At 38.9% G+C, this 22,860-nt stretch overlaps 1 protein-coding gene across 1 annotated transcript; it reads right to left on the minus strand.

Annotated features, from left to right (window-relative positions):
- Positions 1-460: 460 nt before the first annotated feature.
- Positions 461-21,275, minus strand: nab1b (NGFI-A binding protein 1b (EGR1 binding protein 1)). The gene is made up of 8 exons (XM_056237764.1): positions 20,973-21,275; positions 16,058-16,863; positions 15,627-15,760; positions 13,957-14,008; positions 10,288-10,407; positions 8,148-8,316; positions 3,191-3,331; positions 461-1,233 (listed from the first exon to the last, which is right to left on the minus strand). Exons 2-8 carry the CDS (start codon positions 16,859-16,861, stop codon positions 1,154-1,156), a joined length of 1,500 nt encoding a protein of 499 aa, XP_056093739.1. The 5' UTR covers positions 16,862-16,863; positions 20,973-21,275; the 3' UTR covers positions 461-1,153.
- Positions 21,276-22,860: the final 1,585 nt, after the last annotated feature.

Here is a 22,860-nt window from a genome sequence, read left to right on the forward strand (position 1 = left end):
AAAATTCAATTTTACGCATTAAAAAGGCGCTTCGTCTTTCTCCTCAGGGATAAACATCCAAAAACATTGATTAGGGCTGCACGATATTAGAAAAAAACCTGCGATATATATTGCGATGTGATTTTCAATATTAAATTGAAAATCACAATTTTAAATATAATAAAATAATGAAAATTTACAAGTGTAAAAATACAGTACTAATATTTACATCTTAATTTCTTCCTTTTTTTAACGTTAAGACAATCAAGCTTTTATTTTGGCAGTTTGCTGGCAAATTAGTATGTGCACGGTCGGTTTTAGAGTAAAACAAGGCCCTTTTCATTTACACTGCTGAAACTCTATTATGAGCAGCACACGTCTAAATGAAAATCGCAGCCTGCATGATTTGACTATTGCATTGTCATATTACAATATAAATTTTATTTCGATATATCGTGCAGCCCTACTATCGATCAGTTTTCTCCAATCAAATGCTCTCTAGAATGATATCATAACTCCTGCTTATAAAACCACCTGTTGTCGACTAGCAATAGCAACTAGCAAATCACGGTTCAAAGCCTATACTGGATATTTAAAAAAGGAACGAACCCTTTGATGTGTCCTACCAACTTCCTGTTATAATAGGAAATAGTCAATACAGGAATTGAAAGCGACTGCATGGGGTCTTTAACGAGAAACGCAATCCAGGAGGCTCACTTAAATAGGCGACAACAACAGCTGCGTACTGACAACTTTAAAAACACGGCGTCCTTCTGTTTCAGTGAAATTATACATGCATTCATATATACATACAACACATACTGTATTTAAATAACATTTAACTGTTTTCAAACAGACATTTTCTATGTATGTACAAATAGCGGACTTCGCGGTCCGCACCGATAGGATAGCATGAAGAGATAAAAACAGGTGATTAGAGCTAGTGAGAATTGAACGAGTACAGTCAGTGACAGCACAAACAGTGTGAATCTACTCAAGAGAATGAAAATAAGGACTCTAGGTGCTTTGGCAAAAACAAAAATGACGAGAAAGTAAAATAAATTCTATTTTTGAGGCAACGTCGGTTGTTAAGGCTCTACTGTAGTTGTGCTTGTTTAGTATTCACTGACAGACGACGTGTATTGTAGGTTCGAAACGAAAGCATTCAGGGCTGCTATCTGGAATCCTCCGGCTCTGATTTGATGGTCTTCTTCTCAGAGAGGTTGAGGGCACGTGAAGATGCGTCTCCGTTTTCTGGAAAAATCAAGAGAAATGTTCTGGATTACTGAAACCCTTTATGCAATTAATGATGCATAAATTGCTTGTAAGGTTCCTCATTTGCTAGTCACTTTGGATAAAAGCATCTGCTAAATGAATTAAAGCATATATTAGCAAAGACAAATATAATATGGATCATTCCTGTTATCATGAGATAATATTGGATAAAATTACACCATTTTAAAGATCACATCATATTAGTTAGCTTTTCACAATTAACATAGGACATAAAGACTGAAATTAAATAATATTAACAATTTGGTTTGATATTTTTGCTATGTCCCCATGTGCTTCTAAAATGGAAAAACAATTTATTAAAAATAAAATAAATTATTATGATAATAATAATAATAATTAATATTATTATATATTTTTTGCCATGTCCCCAAGTGCATCTAGAATTGGAAAAACTGTCAATTTATTAAAAAGTGCTTCTAAAATGTAAAAATGTATTATGAAAATAAAATAATTGCGGGTGTTTCTTCACATTTTACTTTCTCTAATCGAAATGTTTAAAATTGTCATTAATTACAAAATTAAAAAACAAAAATGAACATTCTCCTCGAGTACTTTTGCTCTTATGTTCAATTTAGTTAATTTTCTAGTCACTTTGTAAATATTCAAATTATAATGAACAGTTAGAGGGGGTTAGTTCACCCAAAAATGAAAATTCTGTCAGTAATTTCTCACCCTCATGTTGTTCCAACCCCATAAGACTTTCGTTCATCTTTGGAACACAAATTAAGATATTTATGATGAAATCTGAGAGATGTCTCACTCCTCCATAGGCTTCTAGGTAATTTCATTCTGCCGGCCCAGAAAAGTTAGTAAAAACATCGTTAAAATAGTAAAATTGATAAGTTTATCAAGCGACGAGAATACTTTTTTTGCGAAAAAAACACAAAAATAACGACTTTATTCAACTATTCATTTTCTTCTGTGTGGGCCTCTGATGTCAGTTCACGAGAGCGCCACGACGCATGCGCGAGAACTGAGAAGATGACGCAGGTGGGTCTTGATGTAGTGTTTAAAATGGTTCTAAAGTGTGCATTTCCTCAATGTCCGAATCGTGAGAAACAAACGAGAAAACATAAAAGTGCCTTACCAATGCCGCAAAATAAATGGCTTACCTTTCACACCTTCCCATCAAATGATCGTGAGCGTCATCGTCTCAGTTCTCGCGCATGCGTCGTGGCGCTCTCGTGAACTGACATCAGAGGCCCACACGGAAGAAAATGAATAGTTGAATAAAGTCGTTATATTTGTGTTTTTTTTGCACAAAAAGTATTCTCGTCGCCACTGTAGTCACTTGAACTATTTTAACTATGTTTTTACTAACTTTTCTGGGCCGGCAGAATGAAATTACCTAGAAGCCTATGAAGGAGTGAGACAACTCTCAGATTTCATCAAAAATATCTTAATTTGTGTTCCGAAGATGAACGAAAGTCTTACGGGGTTGGAACAACATGAGGGTGAGTAATTACTGACATAATTTTAATTTTTGGGTGAACTAACCCTTTAAGTGTCACATCCTGATCAGAGCATTTTTCTGAAAGTCTGATGACCCTTTTATAGAAATTCTTCCTTATATTATAACACTAGCATATTCATATTTTAACAGTTACAGAGCTCAAAAGGTACTGCAGGAATGACCCAGGTATGAAAAACAAATTTATCTAAGTCAGCCATGGTGTGCAAAAGTCCCAAGTGTGCAAGATAATGTGCAATAAAAGCATTTACTGGAAGACACAGAGTGAGTGTGGCTCTGTTTCAAACTGAGATTGCCTCCTCTGTGAAGGATGCATATGATGCTGACTTGAAATTTCTTAGGTGTCTTAGTCTTCATATAGCCTACAGTCGCATGCTTATGATGCCTCAAAATTGCCTATGTAAGCAGCTCACTAGGTCTCTTCTCTTTCCATTCAACACACACCTGTGGCTGCTGACATCTTGCTCTCTGCATTAGCGTGATGATGCCTCTTCAACTCATTCGCCAGCTGCTTTCCGAGAGGCGTGTCTCCGTCTGATGCGCTCGGCCTCAGGTTGGTCACCCTTAGATTCAACGGTCTCTCTCCTGCAGAGACACAATAAAACAAACCATTCATTTTAACTCATGTTCACATCGCAACTGTATTCATGATCGGCGTTTAACAAAACGCAAGGCTGCATCATGATGTCAATTACCAAGTCCAAGCTAATGCTATGAGACAAGCATTCCGCCTACCAGAAACACTCAGCACAATACTCTCTCTCACGCCTGCAACTGAGCTTCATTTGATACAAATGCACCTTTTCTTCGACAACAGCCTGCCAACGCACACTCCGTAATAGCCCGAGGACAGCGACTGCGGCTTGAAGCGCATTGATAGCGAGTTGCATTCAGTGCGTGCACCTCTGTGCTTGCTGCCTCCTTCAACACAGCACATTAACCTCCTCTGTCCCCGGCTGGCTGATCTCATTTGTGTCTATTGACAGCATCAGAGCAGCATCATGACTAATGTCTGTCGTTTTTAACTTAAAGCTGCAGGTAATTAAAGGGCATTGTGTTAATTTGAACATTGAGGGGACACGTCTCTTCCACCCACTCCTCATAATACCTCATTTTAAACCATAGAAGAAGGTAACGACCGCTGTGGATAACAGGGTTGGACAAAACTCAGAGTGAATTTGAATTGGCCACGTCCCACAGGAAATTGCATTGGAAATTGAATTTGAATGGCAGGATGAGGAATTTAAAACCGCAAATTAAAGAAACTGAACAGGTAATAATAAATGGTGTTCTTCCACCCTGGTCCACAAAGTCTGTCTGTATGCCTATTTATCTATCTTCCATCCATCCATCCATCCATCAATATATCTTCCATCCATCCATCAATATATCTTCCATCAATCCATCCATTCATCCATCCTTCATTCATCTATCCATCTTTTTCATTCATCCATAAATCCATCCATCCAACTTTATTTCATCCATCATCCATCTTTCATCCATCCATCCAGATAGATAGATAGATGGATAGACAGACAGACAGATTTGGGGTCAATAAGATTCAATTTATTTTTATTTTTTTCAGAAGGGATGGATTAAATTTGTAATGTTACAAAAAAAAATTATATTTCAAATAATTGCTGCTCTTTCAGACTTTCTATTTATCAAAGAATCGTGAAGCAAATGTACCTAAAATATAGCAGCACAACATTTCTCAACATTTTCAACATTGAACATTAAGAACTGTTACTTGTGCACCAAATCAGCATAGTAAAATGATTTCCGAAGGATCATATATTAAACAAGAATTATAAATTGTAATATTTCACAATAGTACTGTTTTACTGTATTTTCGATTAAATAAATACAGCTTTGGTGAGCATAAGAGACTTCTTTCAGAAACATTTAAAAATCTGATTCATTTCATTAAAGCCCTACCTGGGGAGAGTCAAGGAAGGACATATTTAGGTCTCATCTAATTCTCACTTTCTGCCACTGCTTCTACCTCTTTCTCTCTCACTCATTCTTTCTCCGCAGATCCCATACGCCCACTCTGGAGTTCTGAGAACACATGGGATATTAGGAAGTTGAGAGGGATCATGTACTCAGAGAGTTCATGAAGGAGTTATTCTCAGAGCTGGGGAGGGAGAGAGCTCTGTTGTGCTCAGCGCAATGTAAACAACAACAAATAATTATCCTAAATAATGAGAAGAGTGTCATATTAATGCAAAGGAGAAATGAGAATTATTTTCCAAGGAGTCTATAATAGCTAAAGAATCTATTCTTTAATGGTAGATGCCTGGCTGGTAGCCTGACTTCGTCATACTCATATTCTAGTCAGAATGTGAGTCTGATACTGCTCCATAGGGCTTTGATTATGAGGCGTGTCTTAACCGAACCAGGGGAAAAAAACCTCTGCACTCAATTGGATAGACCTAAAACCAATCAGAGCAACGCAGTAAGTGTTTTTTTTATGAGCTACAAAGTTGTCATCAGAACTCAACTGCACTCACGCTGGAAGAAGTAGTAAAATAATGAGTGTTGCTTCTTTTACTTGGTCCTCCATGAGTGCGAGTGTGCGACCAAAGGAGAAACCACAACGACCACAGGGCTTTCATTGCGTCCCATCTTCTTAGCGACCATCGGAGCCAGCTGATAAAATAAACTTTTGCCGAATCCCGTAGGAAGGACGGCAAACACATCTTTCCGATCGACAAATGACTTGATTGCAGTTCTCTGTTTATCTTTTAAAATGAATGCGCTGTCGATTTCTTTTACAACAGACGCGATAGCGGAATCTATAACGTTACATCTTAATTCTCCAGCTGCAGTGATCTCTGAGGGAAACCAGTTCAACCCAAGCGCTCTTTGATAACGTGATGATTACATAACTGCAGATCATCTGTCCATCATCGTATAAAGCCCGCCCTGGCAATTTGATTGGCCCGACTAATTCTGAACCGATCATAATTACTCCTCAATGGATCAAGTCCAGACCGAACTTCCCGACCAAAAAATGTTGTGGACGGGGTTCGGGCTGGCATCCAGGCTACCTGGCTGGTGCATAAATTATGAAAGTATGCGACCTGTGTGGTATCTGAAAACAAAAAAACAACAAAAAAAAACGATTAAAGCTCATTTATTGGCAGATATCTGGTTAATTAAATGTTTTGCCCCCTCAGATTTTTGAGCCAAATGGATCGTAATGCAGCTTCCAAAAAAAAAAAATATATATATATATATATATATAATTAACCCTTTAAAGTGTACGATCACACCAGTGAGATTAGAATGTTCAGTGCATCACGTTATCAACTGCTAAATTCAAGTCTGCGTTTGCACTAGGGCTGGGAATCAAGTTCGATACTTTTTAGGCACTGACCGAATTGCCTCAATACCATCGAGTATCAACAAATCTCGTCGTTCGATACCTAAGGGGTTAATCTCGTCAATGTCAGTGAGCCAATAAGCATGCAGCATGATTGCCGCCAAGACCAGCAACACGACAAATCTGATGAAGCACTTGACAGTGCACAGAACAAACTTCGACTGCAAGAAGAACTGGAGTGCGTCACAAATGAACCGAAACTCAGCGTATAGGCTACTAGTCTCACAGACATGAGAAACAGGCCTATAGAAAGCTTGAAATGTCTACTTTTAATCGAACCAATTCAAATCGAAAACAAATACTCTTTGATTATATGATCCAAATGCAAGGTGCATTTCTCTCTATAGGCGCGCGCAGCGCGCACGTTAGGGCTGCACGATTAATCACAATTTACATGAAATTGCACTTAAACCGATTTGGCTGTGATTATTTTTTATGCGCAGCTTGTCATTGATGTACGGCTCTGTAAACGCTGCTCCACACAATACATGGAAGCCTGAATAGATGCAGGACTTATAGGTCTAATAGGCTATTCTTAATATTCTGAAGTATCGGATATGATGACATTTCAGTAATTACAGTAAAATAGAGTGCATGATGCTCCTGATATTTAATATACCTAAAACATACAAAAATACATTTATGCATGTATGCATATGTATGTGCATAAAATATGTATTTATAAACATAGATATAAGTTTCTGTACGTCTTATTTGTTATTATTAAATTAAATTATACCTATAAAGCAGGGTGGCCAATATATACGAGTATCACCGTTAAAAATCCATGGTGGTGGTTGCGTACTACTTTGCAATGCAAAAGCCCTTGTAAACATGCAAACATTTGTACCTGTGCTGTGATGCAGATAATCAGTGCTCAGATTCTGTATATGTGCAGTAATTATCATCATGAACCAACACGAGGGTCAAACTGAACTCCAGAACGGGTGGCATTCTAAGGCACAAGATTAGCAGCAGAACGCAGCGCTGTGTTCATATTTCCACCCAGCGTCCCCCTCCCCTCTCTGACACCCACCACCCCGCCTCCGCCTGCAGCTGCCAGATGAGCCCCAGAAATGAGAGTGCCAACAAGAAACGAGAAAAAAAGAGAGTCTGGAACAGGTGATGCAAGCTACTGAATTATATGAGAAACAACAACTGAAACGCTTCACCGGTTTTCGATACTGTCAAATGTGTACAAAAATAACCCGGATGGTCAATCAAGAGTAAAAGACAGTTTGTCTGCTTTTCTGATAACAAAAATAATAATAGCTGTTTTCGTGAAAATAAATTCCTTGACTTCTACATTCTCTTCTTCAACCAGTTCTCAACTGGTTTCGCTTTAGGATTCAGACACTCAGGAGTTTTCAAACTTTTTGATGCAAATATGATACAATATAATATGAAATAAAGGTGTATTTTCATACAAGACCCTGTATAAAATTTTTTTTTTTTTAAAAATTGGAAATTGAAAAGGCAAGTAGAATAATAGTACAAAAAGGATTAACTAAAATAATTGTTATTATATAAATATTATTTTATAATAATATAATATTTTTATACTACAGAGAAATTATTATAATTATTATAAATACATTTGTTATAACATTACATTTTAGTTGACAGCACATCTGAGATTAACACTTTACAGTAAACATTTTTTCTACACTAATTTATGCATTTCTATTAAAGTCTAGTGTTACTGATGCCAAGTAATCTGACCAGTCTCTAGAAAAGAGAATGAAGTAGTAATACAATAAATTTGGTAAATGTCAAAATAATAATAATAAATGTTAAACATTAACTTTGACAGCCCTAAAAAAAAAAAACACTGAACCCCCTAGTTAGACCCCAGTTTAAAAGCCCCTGATTTTGCTGACAAGGTAAATAAAATAAAATTAGTTCTAAAAGGACTGTCCTTGCAATAAATGGGCAGCAAGTTACTTTGGATAAAAAGCATCCACTATGTGACAAATAACCCATCATCACTAATTTTATAAAGCACAAACTCACCTTGCTGGTCAGCGTTTTTGTCAGCTGAGAGGCCATTGCTGTTCTGCCTGTCTGAGCTGTGTTTGTAGGGGCCTGGTGGAACCCTCCACTCCAGAGCCTGCAGTCTGTCCTGCGCCGCGGCATCATGCAGTATCTCCATCTGCTTGGCCAACAGACGCTCCAACTGAACCTATAATATGCACAGACAGCAGGGAGTCAGACAGGCGGATGTGTATAGCATCGTACGTACAGTGTGACACAAATGATTTCCAATATTCATCATTCACAAACAAACCGCAACTGTAGTGATACAAAACAAAACTAACCATAAACAAACTACAGTCCAAATACCCAATGATAATTTGAATGCTCCTCAATCATATTTGCATTGCACATGAAACAGGGTTTAATTACTATAAATATTTCGTTGTGATTATATTAATGTTTCAGCTCTCTGATTATTATTAAAAGCTTGATTCATTCCAATAGCACCTCTCCTACATGCGCAATAGCATGCTACCTAAAGAGGCAAGCAAAACAAACTTTTACTGCTTGTTTTTCTTTTACATAGGGAGATGCTATTCAGTTACAAATGAGACGTTTCCACTTCAAAACAATGCATTATGTCAATCTATCTATTGAAAAACAGAACAATTAAAGAGAAAAGATGGCACAAATTATGTTTTAAATGCTCAGATGTTGCTCTTATAGCTCAAAAGATATAATAGAGGGATGTATCAACTTTGTCCCAGATGCAATGTGACAATTGTAGACAATAGGAAAAATGTGTGAAAGCGAACAATTCTAGCTAAGTAAGCATCGTTGTATGCAAAAAAAGTGTGTAAAAATGCAATAAATAATGCACCTAAATTATGCAGTGCATTCCTAGCATTAAAACTAGGTGGTGCTATAGTAGAGATATTAGCATAAACTCTCTCCTTTTACAATCATTATTCTCTCTAATGTCAAGTACTGTCATGGTACAGCAAAAGTTTGAAGTCATAAATATCTTTGCACACTGAAATAAAATGTTTCGGGCTTATAGTGTAGACAGAGCTATACAATTAATAATAGACAGGAAAGCCCACATGATTTTATCTTCCAATAATATTGGACATTTTAGGTTAATATTGAAATATCAGACAGTTGACTGACGGTAGCCATTGACTTCCATAGTAGAAAAAAAATACTGGAAGTCAGTGGCTACCGTCAACTGTCTGGTTATCAACTACTTTAAAATATCTTCTTTTGTGTTCAACAGAACAAAGTAACTCATACAGGTTTGGAACAACATGAGGGTAAGTGATGACAGGATTTTAATTTTTGGGTGAACTATACCTTTAAGGAAAATCTGATAAGCTTAAGCTGATAAACTGAAAAGTCTTCATTTGTTCTCCATTTTAATGATATAACTATAGTTATATAGATAGAGAGAGAGAGAGAGAGAGAGAGAGAGATAGATAGATAGATAGATAGAGAGAGAGAGAGAGAGAGAGAGAGAGAGAGAGAGAGAGAGAGAGAGAGAGAGAGAGAGAGAGAGAGAGAGAGAGAGAGAGAGAGAGAGAGAGAGAGAGAGAGAGAGAGAGAGAGAGAGAGAGAGAGAGAGAGAGAGAGAGTGTGTGAGAGAGTGTGTGTGTGTGTGTCTGAGAGAGAGTGAGTGGTGAGTGAGTGAGTGAGTGAGTGAGTGAGTTTATTTTTATTACAACAGAAATACCAGAGGTACAAATTTGCTTTGTCAGAAGGGCCTTCAAATATCGTGTTGAACAATAAGGGGACTTGGTGTGAAAAGGTTGAGAACTTCTGGTCTATGAGAACAACTGATATATAATTTTTCTTCCCTATAGAACAACAATCAGAAAAAAGCACTGAGTGTAACTGTACTTGCTAATAGAAGTCTTTTTCATCAGTTAGAACATTCCATACACTTCCTTAAAAATATCCAACCAATGATAGTACATATATTAGACCAGTTGAACAAAAGTAGGTCATGATCAGGAGGTCCAGGGAAGCTCTTGCAGCTATTGACCCGAAAACCTGCATGATAGGATACCAGAGCGAGACGTGTGGTGGTAGACAGACATGAAGACGGAGTCAGTGAGGCGCCTGAGAGCATTCCTCTCCCACACAAAAATAAATACACTGTCATAATGCAGTCAGTCACCTGGATATTCCGCCCAACCGTCTCCTCTCCTTTAGATCTGGCGTGGGCTAGCTGCTCCTTAAGGGTCTCCTGGCGCATGTGAATAGCCTGCAGCGCCTCCTGGAGGTCAAAACAGCCCTCCTGCAGATCGATACACATTCGATTGATATTTCCTTTTGATCAAAGTTTCAGAGTCAGTCAACTTAAAAATGAAGCGCATAATTTCTGCAAAATAATGATTTTTAAACCGGTTTCCCTTCCATCCGCGCCCTGCTTTGGCAAACCAACAATCCTGCCAAAACATATGCCATTGGATGAGCCTAATGTTGCTTAAAGGGATAGTTCACCTACAAATTAAAATTGTGTCATTAATTACTCATCCTTATGTCATTCCAAACTCGTAAGACTTTCGTTCATCTTCAGAACACAAGTAAAGATATTTTTGATGAAATCTGAGAGCTTTCTGTACTCTCCATTGACAGCTACGCAACTACCACTTTGACGCTTCGTAAAACTAATCCATATGAATTGAGCGGTTTAGTCCAAATTTTCTGAAGAGACGCGATTGCTTTATATGATGAACAGACTTTTGATCAGGGAACAAACAGGAGCTCAATCGAACCTGCTTGACACGTGAGAACAAACCTCCTTGGTTCTTGCGGAAGCTCAAACGTGTTGCGCAACACGAGAATTAACCTCATTGGTTCTCTGCGAGTTGATCAACGCTTATATGTGAATAAAAGCCCAAATTCAGTCTGTTCATCATATAAAGTGAATCGTGTCTCTTCAGAAAATTTGGACTAAACCACTCATTACGATCTTTTTAAGAACTTTTTGAAGCGTCAAAGTGGTAGTTGCGTAGCTGTCAGTGGAGGGACAGAATGCTCTTAGTTTTCTTAAAAAAGAGCTTCATTTGTGTTCCCGAAGATGAACGAAAGTCTTAAGGGTTTGGAACGACATGAGGGTAAGTAATTAATGACAGAATTTAAATTTTTGGGTTAACTATCCCTTTAATATGGCTCATAAACAGAATACCGTTATGATAGTGCCACAAAGACTTTTTTGAAGAATCAACTTAATTACTTATAGTTGTGTGTCTGCATGATAACTAATAAGATTAAGTATTTAAACACCAAAAAATTGACACATCAACTTTAAAGACAATATGTGTCATAGCTGAATTTGACCAGCCCCAGTAAGTCCACAAACTACAAGACCAATGGTCAAGACCATTTATAGCAATATGAATCAACCTCTTATTGGAGGTCAACGAGGTTTGAGTGACATTTGAAGAATACCTGAACAATTCGAGGACAAGATGTTAATCTCAACCACTTCACAGAGCACAGCTACTAATTTTTCACTAAGCCGAAGTGAAAAAAAGATTCATTCCTCTGAAGCGAAAAGGTCAAATACTTAATAGAATGTCATCCCACTTAAAAATCCCCTCAGGATGAGTTTCAACCCAACCGGCGGATGAAAAAGAAAAACAGAACATTTTGTCCGCCGGATGCACCGTCTAAAAATTATTACACAAAGGATGAGCTCGAAACTTCTAATGTTTACATGGGTTCCCATGGCTGCAAACTACCACAGACATTCCAGTCTTTTCACTACTAGTTGGGTGTTTGAGGCAAAGAGGTATCTGATAATAACAGCTCTGACGCAAATTTGCCAACACTCACGCAGCAATAATGAAGTCATTGAGCCACTCCTGTGAGTTAAGGCTTTTCTCTTTCTTGACACGGAGGCTGGTCTTCTAGAGCGGACAGACAAAGGTGCATGCATACGCCTGCATGTATACGCATGTGTCTTCAGACCCGGCCCCTTTTCACTTTGTGGTATCTGCGCAAATGCATGGGCGTGGGTGATTCCGAGTGCACCCACGTAATGATGTCACATCTACCTCAAGAATACGGGTGGGTGCACAACTGATCTCATTTGGACCTTGTCTGGGTGCATGTGGGCGGGCAGCTTATTCTCACTGGTGTGGATGGGAGTGTAATGTGGGCAGAGTTGAGGCCAGACAAGGACAGCGAGAGGGGGAGGGGAAGTGCATGTTTTTTTTTTTTTGCAGTTCAGACACAACACTATTAACTGTAAAACACTATGAAATAGTTAAACGTGGAAAATCCATTCTAGAGCTGAGTACAAATTAACTGCAACAAACAATGCAAAACCAACAAAGTAATTTACTGTAAGACACTACTAACTTAACTACAATTGGAGTGGCTTGACCAAACGGTATGATTATAAAAAAACGTGACTCTCTCTTAAATGTTAAAAAAAGTATTCAAATGATTCATTCGAGCATGTGTTCTAGAGATCACGTTGCGTTTGTGGGCGGTATGTGTGACCAATCTGCAGCTCTAAAAAATCCAATAATTATTTCATAAAGGTCAATAATATGGTTATCAGAAATGTACCAATGAGAATTATTACAACTTTAATTAGCATGAACTCTAATCTACATTTACACCCAAACAGTATTCATTTACATGGATCAAAACCTAAACTCCAAAGTGTAGCAATAACCTGCTTAAATCTGGATTCGCTGAAGAGAAAGTGCAGTTTGGGTGCCTGTCATTGCTTGTTGAACTTGCAGACGTCTTTTTTTTTTACCAAACAATGGGCGAGTAATTCACTCCACTTTTGTATGTAGCTTTGCATAAAAGTCTATAGCAAAATACTTTTCTGTTAATAAATATGTTTATAATGTGATTTGTGATTTACTATACACTAGTAAATACAGCCACCAAAATAAATATGTATCGCAACTGTAACTTACTAAAAAAAAAAATTAAAAGTATATTAAAAAGTAGCTTCCCCAATGCTGCTGTTCAGTCACATCACTAGTGTGGGAACATGACGTAAATGTGAGGTAAAATGTGATTATTAAGTGAGTAACAATGCAAATTAGGGGGAAAAGGAAATCACTTGGTAATTTGCCACTGTCTGATACTGATAAAGGACTCATTTCTCCTTAGAGGTAGAGTGGGTAGAAACCACTGATTTTCCGAAGTGGTCACATGTCTTTGCCCGTATGCGGAGTGAAACCAGAGCAGAGGTGAAGTGGGCAAACACCTGCTCTTCTTGAGACACCAGCCCAGCCCATAAGCATTGATGTGGGATGTTAGAAGTTTCCAGAAGATCTAACGACTGGACAATGATCAAATGTGTCACCAGAGAGCCGTGAATGGACAGCTGCCATAGAGCACAAAGGCCTCTTCAGCAGACCACATCAATAAGATCACTATGTATGTGCAGCTAAGTATAGGGCAGACTGACCATGGATATGCAGATTATGGAAAAATAATGACCGTGGGATGGCTAAATATGGACTTAAGGTGTGATCGAGGGGGTGGGTTTGCACACATTAGTCCTTTGTAACTTCTTCAGGCTGAACTTTGACCTTTCCCCTACACCATGACATGCAATCCTGATGGAGCTACCCCGCATGCTCCTGCAAAGCCCTCCCACACAGTTCAGTATGCTGACAGGCAGCTATGCAAACAAAAAGCCACTGGACCCACCCAGTGTCAATCCTGCCTCCTACAACAGTTTCCTCGCATATTGGTGTTAGCGCAGCAGCGCACATTAATAACAAAATGACTTGAGAAATTGCGTTGGAAGCTTCAGACAGATTATTTGGAGTTCAGTTTGGAGAAATCATGAAGCAATTTTACTCACCTCAGTTTTAATTCTCTTGGGCGAGGGCTCATCTCTGTCGCCGCATCGAGATCTGTAGGAAAGAAAATCAAATGTTTAGCCCTGAACAAGCAATGAAACACTTTCACAACAATGTGTCCTATATATTCTATGTGTCCTGATAATATTATTTAAACAAAGCAAATATGAAAGCCAAAACGTTATATTCAATATACACTATCGTTCATTAGTTTGGGGACTGTAAGCTTTTATTTTGGGGAATTCTTTTTTAAAGTGACAATGAAATATTTCAAATAAATACTGTTCTTTTGAACAATCTATAAATCAAAGAATCCTAAAAAATAAAATCCTAATAATCAAAATGATTTTAAACAGGATAGCCGTTTTCAACATTGTTTATAAGAATAAATGTTTCTTGAGCTCCAGATCAGCATATTGTCTCTAGGAGGACATTATGTGACATCATGAAGTTATTACAACTAATTTTCCCCAAACTATGGGATATTTATTTTATACAAGAAATGCCTTAAAGCAAGGATTTTCAATCTTAACAAACCCTTGACAACCAGAGTCTCAGCCCCACCTGGTACCCTTTCAACATTAACTAGCATTATTATATTATACAATCCTTCTCAGATCATTAAAATGAAATAGAATTTCTATGTTTATATGTTTTATTTATCTTCTGCATATACCCCTGGTTTAAAACCCTGGCCTTAAAGTACTAATACTTGCTTTACTAATAGTAGTTTTCACCTGCAACCTAATTTAGGAGTGCTCTTGGCAAATATCATTATGACGTAAGAAGCATTGTAAGAAAACTTGGCCTAGATAACTTTCGCAATATCCAGTCCATGACTGTGATTCAATCTTTCAAGTTTTGAATAGATGACTGCAATTATGTAATGCTAAAAGGAATTTTCCATCCACTGACACGCAAGCCTGGAAATCCAGAAAACACCTGTATGGTCTCTTTGGATGGCAGGGTTTGAGTGTCTGATAAGGCTTGTGGTCCTTTAGATGCAAAGGAGTGGGAGTGTTCTTATTTCTCCGTAGACCTCAGTGCAGCACTTCACACCTCAACACAAACTTTGATATCTTGGCTTGGCTCTAAGCAGACTACCAGAGAGCAGATCCTGAGCTGCTCACAATGCATTAGCATTAGCTATCTCTCTCTTGGCTTAAAGGCTAAACATCATGAATGATTACTCCAGTCACTTACGGGGTGTAAAAAGTGACGCATGCAGAGAATTTTTATCCATTAAAGCAAACAAACAACTCCCCTACGTTGTGCTTTTTCCATGCTAACCAGGCGGATTCTGCAGGATTTATGAGCATTTTGGATTGTTTGGAATCTTTAAACTTTTGTGATTTAAATATGGTCAGGCAAACAGGTAGTCTCAAACTTGTGCCGTTGGTTAGGCAAACTTCTTATACAGAGAAGGTCGGACAAGCAGGTTGTCCCGTTCCAAACTTGTGATGTTGATTACCCGAACTACTCAAACAGAGCAATGTCATTACAGTGCCACATAACACTTTTTAAGGAAATTAACATACAATGGTTTACTTGCATTGGTCTGTACATAATAAGCTGGGAAAACTGGAAAAAATTGCACACTTCAGTTTTAACCAAAGGTCCAAAAATAGTCGACCAAGGTGTTTCATGTTTGGGAAATGACTTAAGTTCTTACTTGCTAGTTCTGTAGGTGTATTTGTAGGTGACCTCTCGGGAGACCTGACGTGCCAGTCCGAAAAGCTCATCTCTGCGAGTCAGCAATGCCACCTCCTTCATACAAAGCTGCGCCGCAGCCTCATTCACTGTCAGCTATGTAGAAACGAAAGATATTTTTTATTATTAATTAGACAATAAATAATAGATAATACAATGCAGAAAGACTTAAACCAGTCCCACAAGTAAGCAACAGACCAACATGATATTTCTGTTGCAGCTAATTAATTAAGGAAACACAGCAGCATCCCAAAAACTGGTGCCCAGCTATGCTGAAGTAATTTAGCAGGGACACAACATAATTTCTTACTAAAAGTACAGCCATGCTTTGAAGTGCATGATTTATTTAAACCCCAAAAGAACCAAAATAGGCGAGAGCCCCGTATAACGCACCTCATGCAGAGTCAGATGCTTCCCATCCTTCCTTTTTGAGTCGAATCTGCCATATATGGCGCTATACTTGCGGATTTCCTCTTCCCTGTGCGGATCCTCGTCGCTCATATCGAAGATGTGGCTGATCATTTTGGCAAGCTTCTTATTTCCCTTCAACTGTTCTTTAACCTCTATGGCGTCACTCTTCGGCAAAGTCTGAGAGATTCTTTCCACGCACTCCGCCACGGACTGAACGGCAGCCGCGTCGAGTGCCTCTAGGCCATCCCGAGGGGAAGACGGAGAGCCCAGTTCTGCAGGGGAAAGGCTGTGCTCACTCTCTGTGCCATGACTGGCCCAAAAACGTGGCTCGCTGCCACTCTGGAGGGGTGAAACAGTGGCCGAAGAGTTCCCGTTGCCTGATTCTCCTTTTCCAGGATCTACACAAGCAGCTGCCAAACACTTGGGCACTTTTACTTGGGTTTCTCCACGGGCACCGCTACCAGGCAACAATGTGGGTGACCCTTCGGGCAGCTTGTAGACAGGAATGCTGCAGACGGGCAGGGACGTGAGGGGCTGATTGAACAGGGCAGGGTTTGTGACCCAATCGCGCAAAGATTTCTGTAGGCGTCTGACGTGCAGCGGCTTGCTGGCCATGCCCACGAGCGCCATGATCTCGAGAAACTCGTCCTCGCCGGCCTCGCAGAGCTGCTGAACATCGTCGCCACCTTGCTGGATGAAGGCATCGTAGTAGCACAGCAGGTTGGCCCTCTGAAGAATGCGGTAGAGCTGCAACTCCCCAAGGGTTCTGGGTAAAGTCGCCGCCATACCTGAACAAAGGAAGGAACAAAATAAGCAATTACAGGAAACAAAGGAAAACCGCTAGAAGGAGAGGACATTGGCTGCCACAGCAGGGGGAGGAAGAGAAATGTGTGGCTGGATCCAAGAGTGGCGACTATAAGAGAGCGCCTGTCAGGCTCCTGGGCTGCTGGGAGAGCCACATACCACACTCCACCTCTGCAACGCGCGTAGGTGGGCTCACTCAGCACAGGCCTCATTTGTTTCTGCCGGGATCTTGCTTCTACAGCTGCCACTGTCAGGATCTGGATCCGCAGCAGCAACGATAAAAGCGAGATTGGCTGCAAGCAAGGGAGGTGGGGTAATGGAGTCGTGTGGGAGTGGGGCGGTAGGTGTGCGTGCTAAGAAGATAGCTTTCTGCATTTCACTTTAATTCACCCACTTCTTCCTCAAAAGGATCCAGGGATTATGAATGTACGACAAACACACACACACACACACACACACACACAATGCTCTCTGCAAACTTTGTCAGAGTCTGTAATGCATACTAATGTGGTAATGGAGTTCATTTGCTTATTTTTCTGTTGAGAGAGATATGTTTTAGAAACGATTTACAAACCATGACAATGGGAAAACTCTGAGATTGGGGGACAAATTTTGTTGATATCTCATGGGGTCAGAATTGAATCAGAATAAACAACATTTCCTAATTAAAGTTAATATGTATATGCATATAATCACCAGCACACTCACAGAACCCTGTGGAGAACATCAAGGAAACGTAGGAACTTATGGGATCCTTTTGGAAGTTCCACAAAGAACTCTAGAGACTGTCAACGGTTTCTCGAGTAACTCCATAACAAGGGAATGGCATTGAGACACTTACATTTTATAATGAATTTTCTTGAGTACACAATAGGAATGAGGCATACTCAAAATGATTCTTAGAGGTTCTCCAGAGAGTTCCTCCAGGGTGGCAGTCTGAGGACTTCCAAATAGGCTCTCACGCCTTTTCAGTTTTACAGTAATGAATCATATTTTGTGAATAAGAATTTAGGTTATGCATTTGTGAATCATATTTTGTGAATATATTCAATTTCTGACCCCTAGAGATATCTCAAGAAACATCAACGAGTTTTTGCAGAAAATCACCAACTACTGCTCATCAATGGAATGTGTTTTAGAAATTAATCTGTCTTGTTATTGTTCATTTCAAAATGAACTTTCACTGACATACACATCTGCCTTTTGCATTTTCCCAACTGTAATTTGGGAAGTACAGAGACATCAAATTTTTAGAAAGACACTGCTTTTGAAGTCACAATAAAACCTGCATGCCCATGACAGCAAATATACATGACCAAAAGTTGCTAAACTTGCACTGTCTTTTATGGCATCTCTATGCTATACTTACATACTTTAAGTTGAAAATTTAATACAATAAAATAAAAAAGTAAAAAATAAATAAAACTAGTAACCGCTTTTAAAGATCAATAACAATGCAGATCAATAACAATGCCAATGTCGGGCCTCAATTATCATTCTTTCAGTGATGGTAAAAGATGACAGATGCTGCTAAATCATCATGACAGTTAGTGTACTAGAGGTGAGTAAGAACAGTATCACAGCGAGGCTGATTGTGAGTACTGATGAGTGAGTGTATGGAGTCTAATGAGGACGCCCCACTGCACAGCAGAGTGATCCGCCACTCTAATGGATGACTGAGGCCTAGACCCAAGTGAAGGGTGCCTTGTTGAAACCAATTCAGTAGCAGCATGGATGGCACTTAGGCAGCAATTTATCCAAAGCTCCCTCTCCCCGAAGCATGCTGGGTTCCTAATGCTGGAGATCTAAGGCCAGGGCTTCACGCAACACGCTGAGAGCACTCACAGCACGTACTCGTGTTGCCCAACAGCGGCCTCTTATCAATCTAAATGAATAATGGATTCACATCGAGACCTGTCCTAAATAGTTGCATGAAGCTTTCGAAAAGAAGCTTCTCTGGAAAGGTGACCTATCCGTCCTGTGCATCAGACTGAGTGTTTGTGGAACAGCTGCTCTCCATATGAAAGCTATAAAGGCTTGTTTTAGTGAAAGGAGCATAAGGCATTACTAGAGGAACACAATTGATTCACTTAAATGAAGGAACAAGAACAAGAAAAGGAAACATTTGTGCGTACATAATCAATTGGGTATCTCCTAAAGGGATGGTTCACCCAAAAAATGTAATTCTGTCATCATTTACAACCTTAATGCCACTGCAAACCTGGCTGCTTTTGTCCATACAATGAAACTGAATAGTGGGGAAGGGCTGTCGAGCTCCAGAAATAACAAAAAGCAACTCAAATTTTGGTCTGCTCCTCACACAAAGCCTTTGACCAATATACTATTCCAAATCATCTGAAGTTGTTTAGACTCTTGTCACCATTCACTTGATGGAAAGCAGCAGCAACATTCTGCTACACTACTCATTTTATGTTCCACGAAAGAGAAAATATCATGCTTAGAGTTTAATGACGATGAGCATTTCCATTTTTCGAGTCAGCTATTTCGTTAATGAAAAGGGGTATGTAGTTAATTACAAATATCAGATGTAAATTAACATGCCACGTTATACCTTTACAATATACCTCACAGATACAGATGTCTTCATCACCTTTCAAATGCAACTCAAGTTTAGCTTACCGTATACCTTGATGCTCTTTACTTTTCAAAGCTCTTCAAAAGATGGATGCAAAAACACTCTTTTACGTGGCAGTGCCTTTTACCCAAATACGATTCATCAAAGGGTTTTTGAAGATAACGGTGGAAAATATTGATGAGGAAAGTACAGAAGGAAAATAGGCATGACAAAAGTTCACCACTTCGCATTTAATATTAGTAACATCTAAGTTGGTTTTTGGGGGGCCCAGTGTGTACAATGAAGTGGTAAACAATGAGTCATAAATTCACAGGACAGAAAACAATTCAAAACAAAAATTCCCATTACCTCATTTCAATTATTACTCAAATAATAAACTAAACATGAGGCATCAACTATTACTAATGTTTATGGGAAAAACAATAAACCATTTCTGGCAGAAACAGCATTATATTATTATTAGGGGCCAAGCATCAAAGGTAGTTTTATTATAGGCGCTTATTGTATTGATATTATTGATCTGTCATCGCAGACTATGGAAGGCAAGCCTATTGTTAAATTTGAGCTATAGAAATAGAGTAAACAAGCAGTTTTGAGATGAAGCGATCTTATAACTATTAATAATATTGCTTCAAGTCAGAATTAGAACATTTGGAGTTAAAAGATTGTCATATTTAATTTTGAATTGAATTTTAAATCTTTAATTTGTAATTATTTGGAAAATGATTGATTTGCCATGGTTAACCAAACTGTTTGTCAGCCATTTAAAATTTCATGGAAAACATTTATTTATTTTTTAATTCTGCCAACACCATTTTTCAAATTAATGTCAGATCATCTTCATGACATGCTGGCAAAATAATTTCTGTGCATTAACAAATGTGGTGAGTGCCAAATAAGAATAAGGCTTTATCTTGGCAACGGTTTGGCATACTGACACAAAATATTACATGTATCATTGGCATAACACCTTGACAATACCCAATCAATTATGTGACAGTGCTATAGCAGTATAAACAAACATTTATGCTGTTGGTGTGCTTGGCCTTGTAATATCTGCATGCAACTATATTAAGTACTATTATCCTACATAATATTTTATTTTTATAAATATAAACTATCAATATCTATAAATACAACTGATTTATAATAATATAACATTACATATCCTATAGTATAGCTAACTCTTGAAATTTCTCTGAGGGAAAAAAACACATCAGCCTATGAAATTCACACATTTAAAAGCTATTCCACACTGGAAAGCATTGGGAAAACTACCCTTGGAAGTGAAGAATCGCTAAGGATGCTGTACACGCACAGCTGCCTTCGACCAGACGCCCACGGGGGCGCGTTCACACACGGTACCGAGAGCTGTCCGGTCTGCACGGCGCGCACATGGATCACAAAAACACGCAGGAAAGTTGCACACAATGCATGAATTCAGTGCTCAACTACATTTACAAGCGACATTGAACAATAGCACTGGCATAAACGTACCTTTTAGTTTTTTTTTTCTTTGTCTTTTTTTCCACCAAAACTCTTCCAAAAGCTCCGTCTGGTTGTATGATTATTAAAGTTCTGAATGATGACGGTCCGTTGAGTAACGCGACGCTTCACCTGACGTCCAGTTACGTGCCGCGCGTTCGGCGGATCAGCGACGCGTCCTTCGCTCTCTGTTATTGAATTAACTCTCACACACTCTGTAGTTTGAACTACGGAGGGACTCTCAAACTAGTTGGTTTCCGCTCTCTCCCCTACTGCCAGAATTGGGATATTCCGCGCTTGCTACATTGCTCTCTCACTCCCACGCGCCTGCGTGACGCAGATCCTGGCGTGGGCGGTAGCGGCGCGTGGGAGGCTGCTGCATGGAATACCAAACCTCATATCAGCCGCATGCACCGCCTCACATATATATACATGGACATTTATCATGTTTGTTGACCTTACTGAAAATACGCCAGCATACAGCATAACGGTTCGGTGGCCGCCTGTACGCCCACACCGGTGCTATTCTTGCCCCCTCCTCCTCCAGTGCAAATTCACCTGCTGCCTACAGCCTGTCACATACCGAGTCCTTGTGCATTCCAGTGGGCCTCGTTTCACATCTTATTAGCTCTACCTGTTCCATTTATAGAGTTCTGCAAACAACAAGATCTGCAGGCAATCTCATAAACTACATAATTACGTATTACTTAAAAAAAATACACATTCTAAAAATGAGTTAATTAGCTTGCCTTGCAGAAGTTTTTTCAATGCTGGGTTCTTGGATTGCAATTAAAGAAAACACACACACACACACACACAAATCCTGCACAACATACAAAACTAGGAAAACAGATTTGGATTTCAAGTTTAGGAGTTAGGGTTTAAGTTTTTTGTCATAAAAATTAGCTTAAGATACAGGTAACTATCAAAAACAGATTATTCAACTAAAAACATGCACACTGAATAATAATACATAATACGTGATAATATAATGTGTTCACATTCTTAATTATTTATAATTGGATTTTGCTTAGTGTATGACCTTTAACCAAAAGAGAAAGCTTTAAGGCATTTATTGGGGTATTTATCATAATCATAGAAAATGCAAACACATGAACGAATCATTCTTTTGAGTTTGATCTGTATGATCTTTACAAATGAATTGGACTGAATCAGTACAGGCGGTTCTCAAACTGATTTGTTCAGAGAATACTGCCAAAGTAGAGGGGCTACATCCGAAATCGCATACTTCCCTACTATATAGTAGGCGAAAAACAGTATGTAACGAAGTAAGTAACCTATGTCCGAATTCACAGCACTCATTAAAGAGTAGACAAAAAGAAGATTCAGAAGTGTGCATACAATGGACACTTTACTATCCCATGAGGCCACTGGAGAGGATTTATGAATGGCAGTGAATGGATTTAACAAACTGACGCTGGTAGGTCACATGATAATGACAACATGGCGATTGTAGTACGTCCAGATTACATTCATACTAGACACACTCATTCTATAGAACATACTTTTTTAGCGATCGTGAAGTAATTATTTGTTCAAAATAAGTACCTAGTCAAGTGTCCGATCCTGCTCATGCATGGTCACTGTCCTGCAAAGTTTAGCTCCAACCCCAATTAAACACACCTGAACCAGCTAATCAAGGTCTTGGCATACTAGAAACGTTATATACTTGCGTTGAGGCAAGTATAAACTTTGCAGGACAATGGCCCTCCATAAACGAGTTTAGACATCCCTGATCGAAATAGATGCAGGAAAGGTAGACCAATTACAATTCAATATGCAAATAGAGAGAGGAAAGACTAGTCGGAGTTCAGTATGCAAATACGATGATGTTGCAAATCTTGATTTAAAAAAAAAAAAGTTTTCAAAACAAAAAAAC

Source organism: Rhinichthys klamathensis, unplaced genomic scaffold (genome assembly GCF_029890125.1).
Source record: "Rhinichthys klamathensis goyatoka isolate OS25496 unplaced genomic scaffold, OSU_Roscu_1.1 h1tg000497l_1, whole genome shotgun sequence".
NCBI classification, from domain to species: Eukaryota; Metazoa; Chordata; class Actinopteri; order Cypriniformes; family Leuciscidae; genus Rhinichthys; species Rhinichthys klamathensis.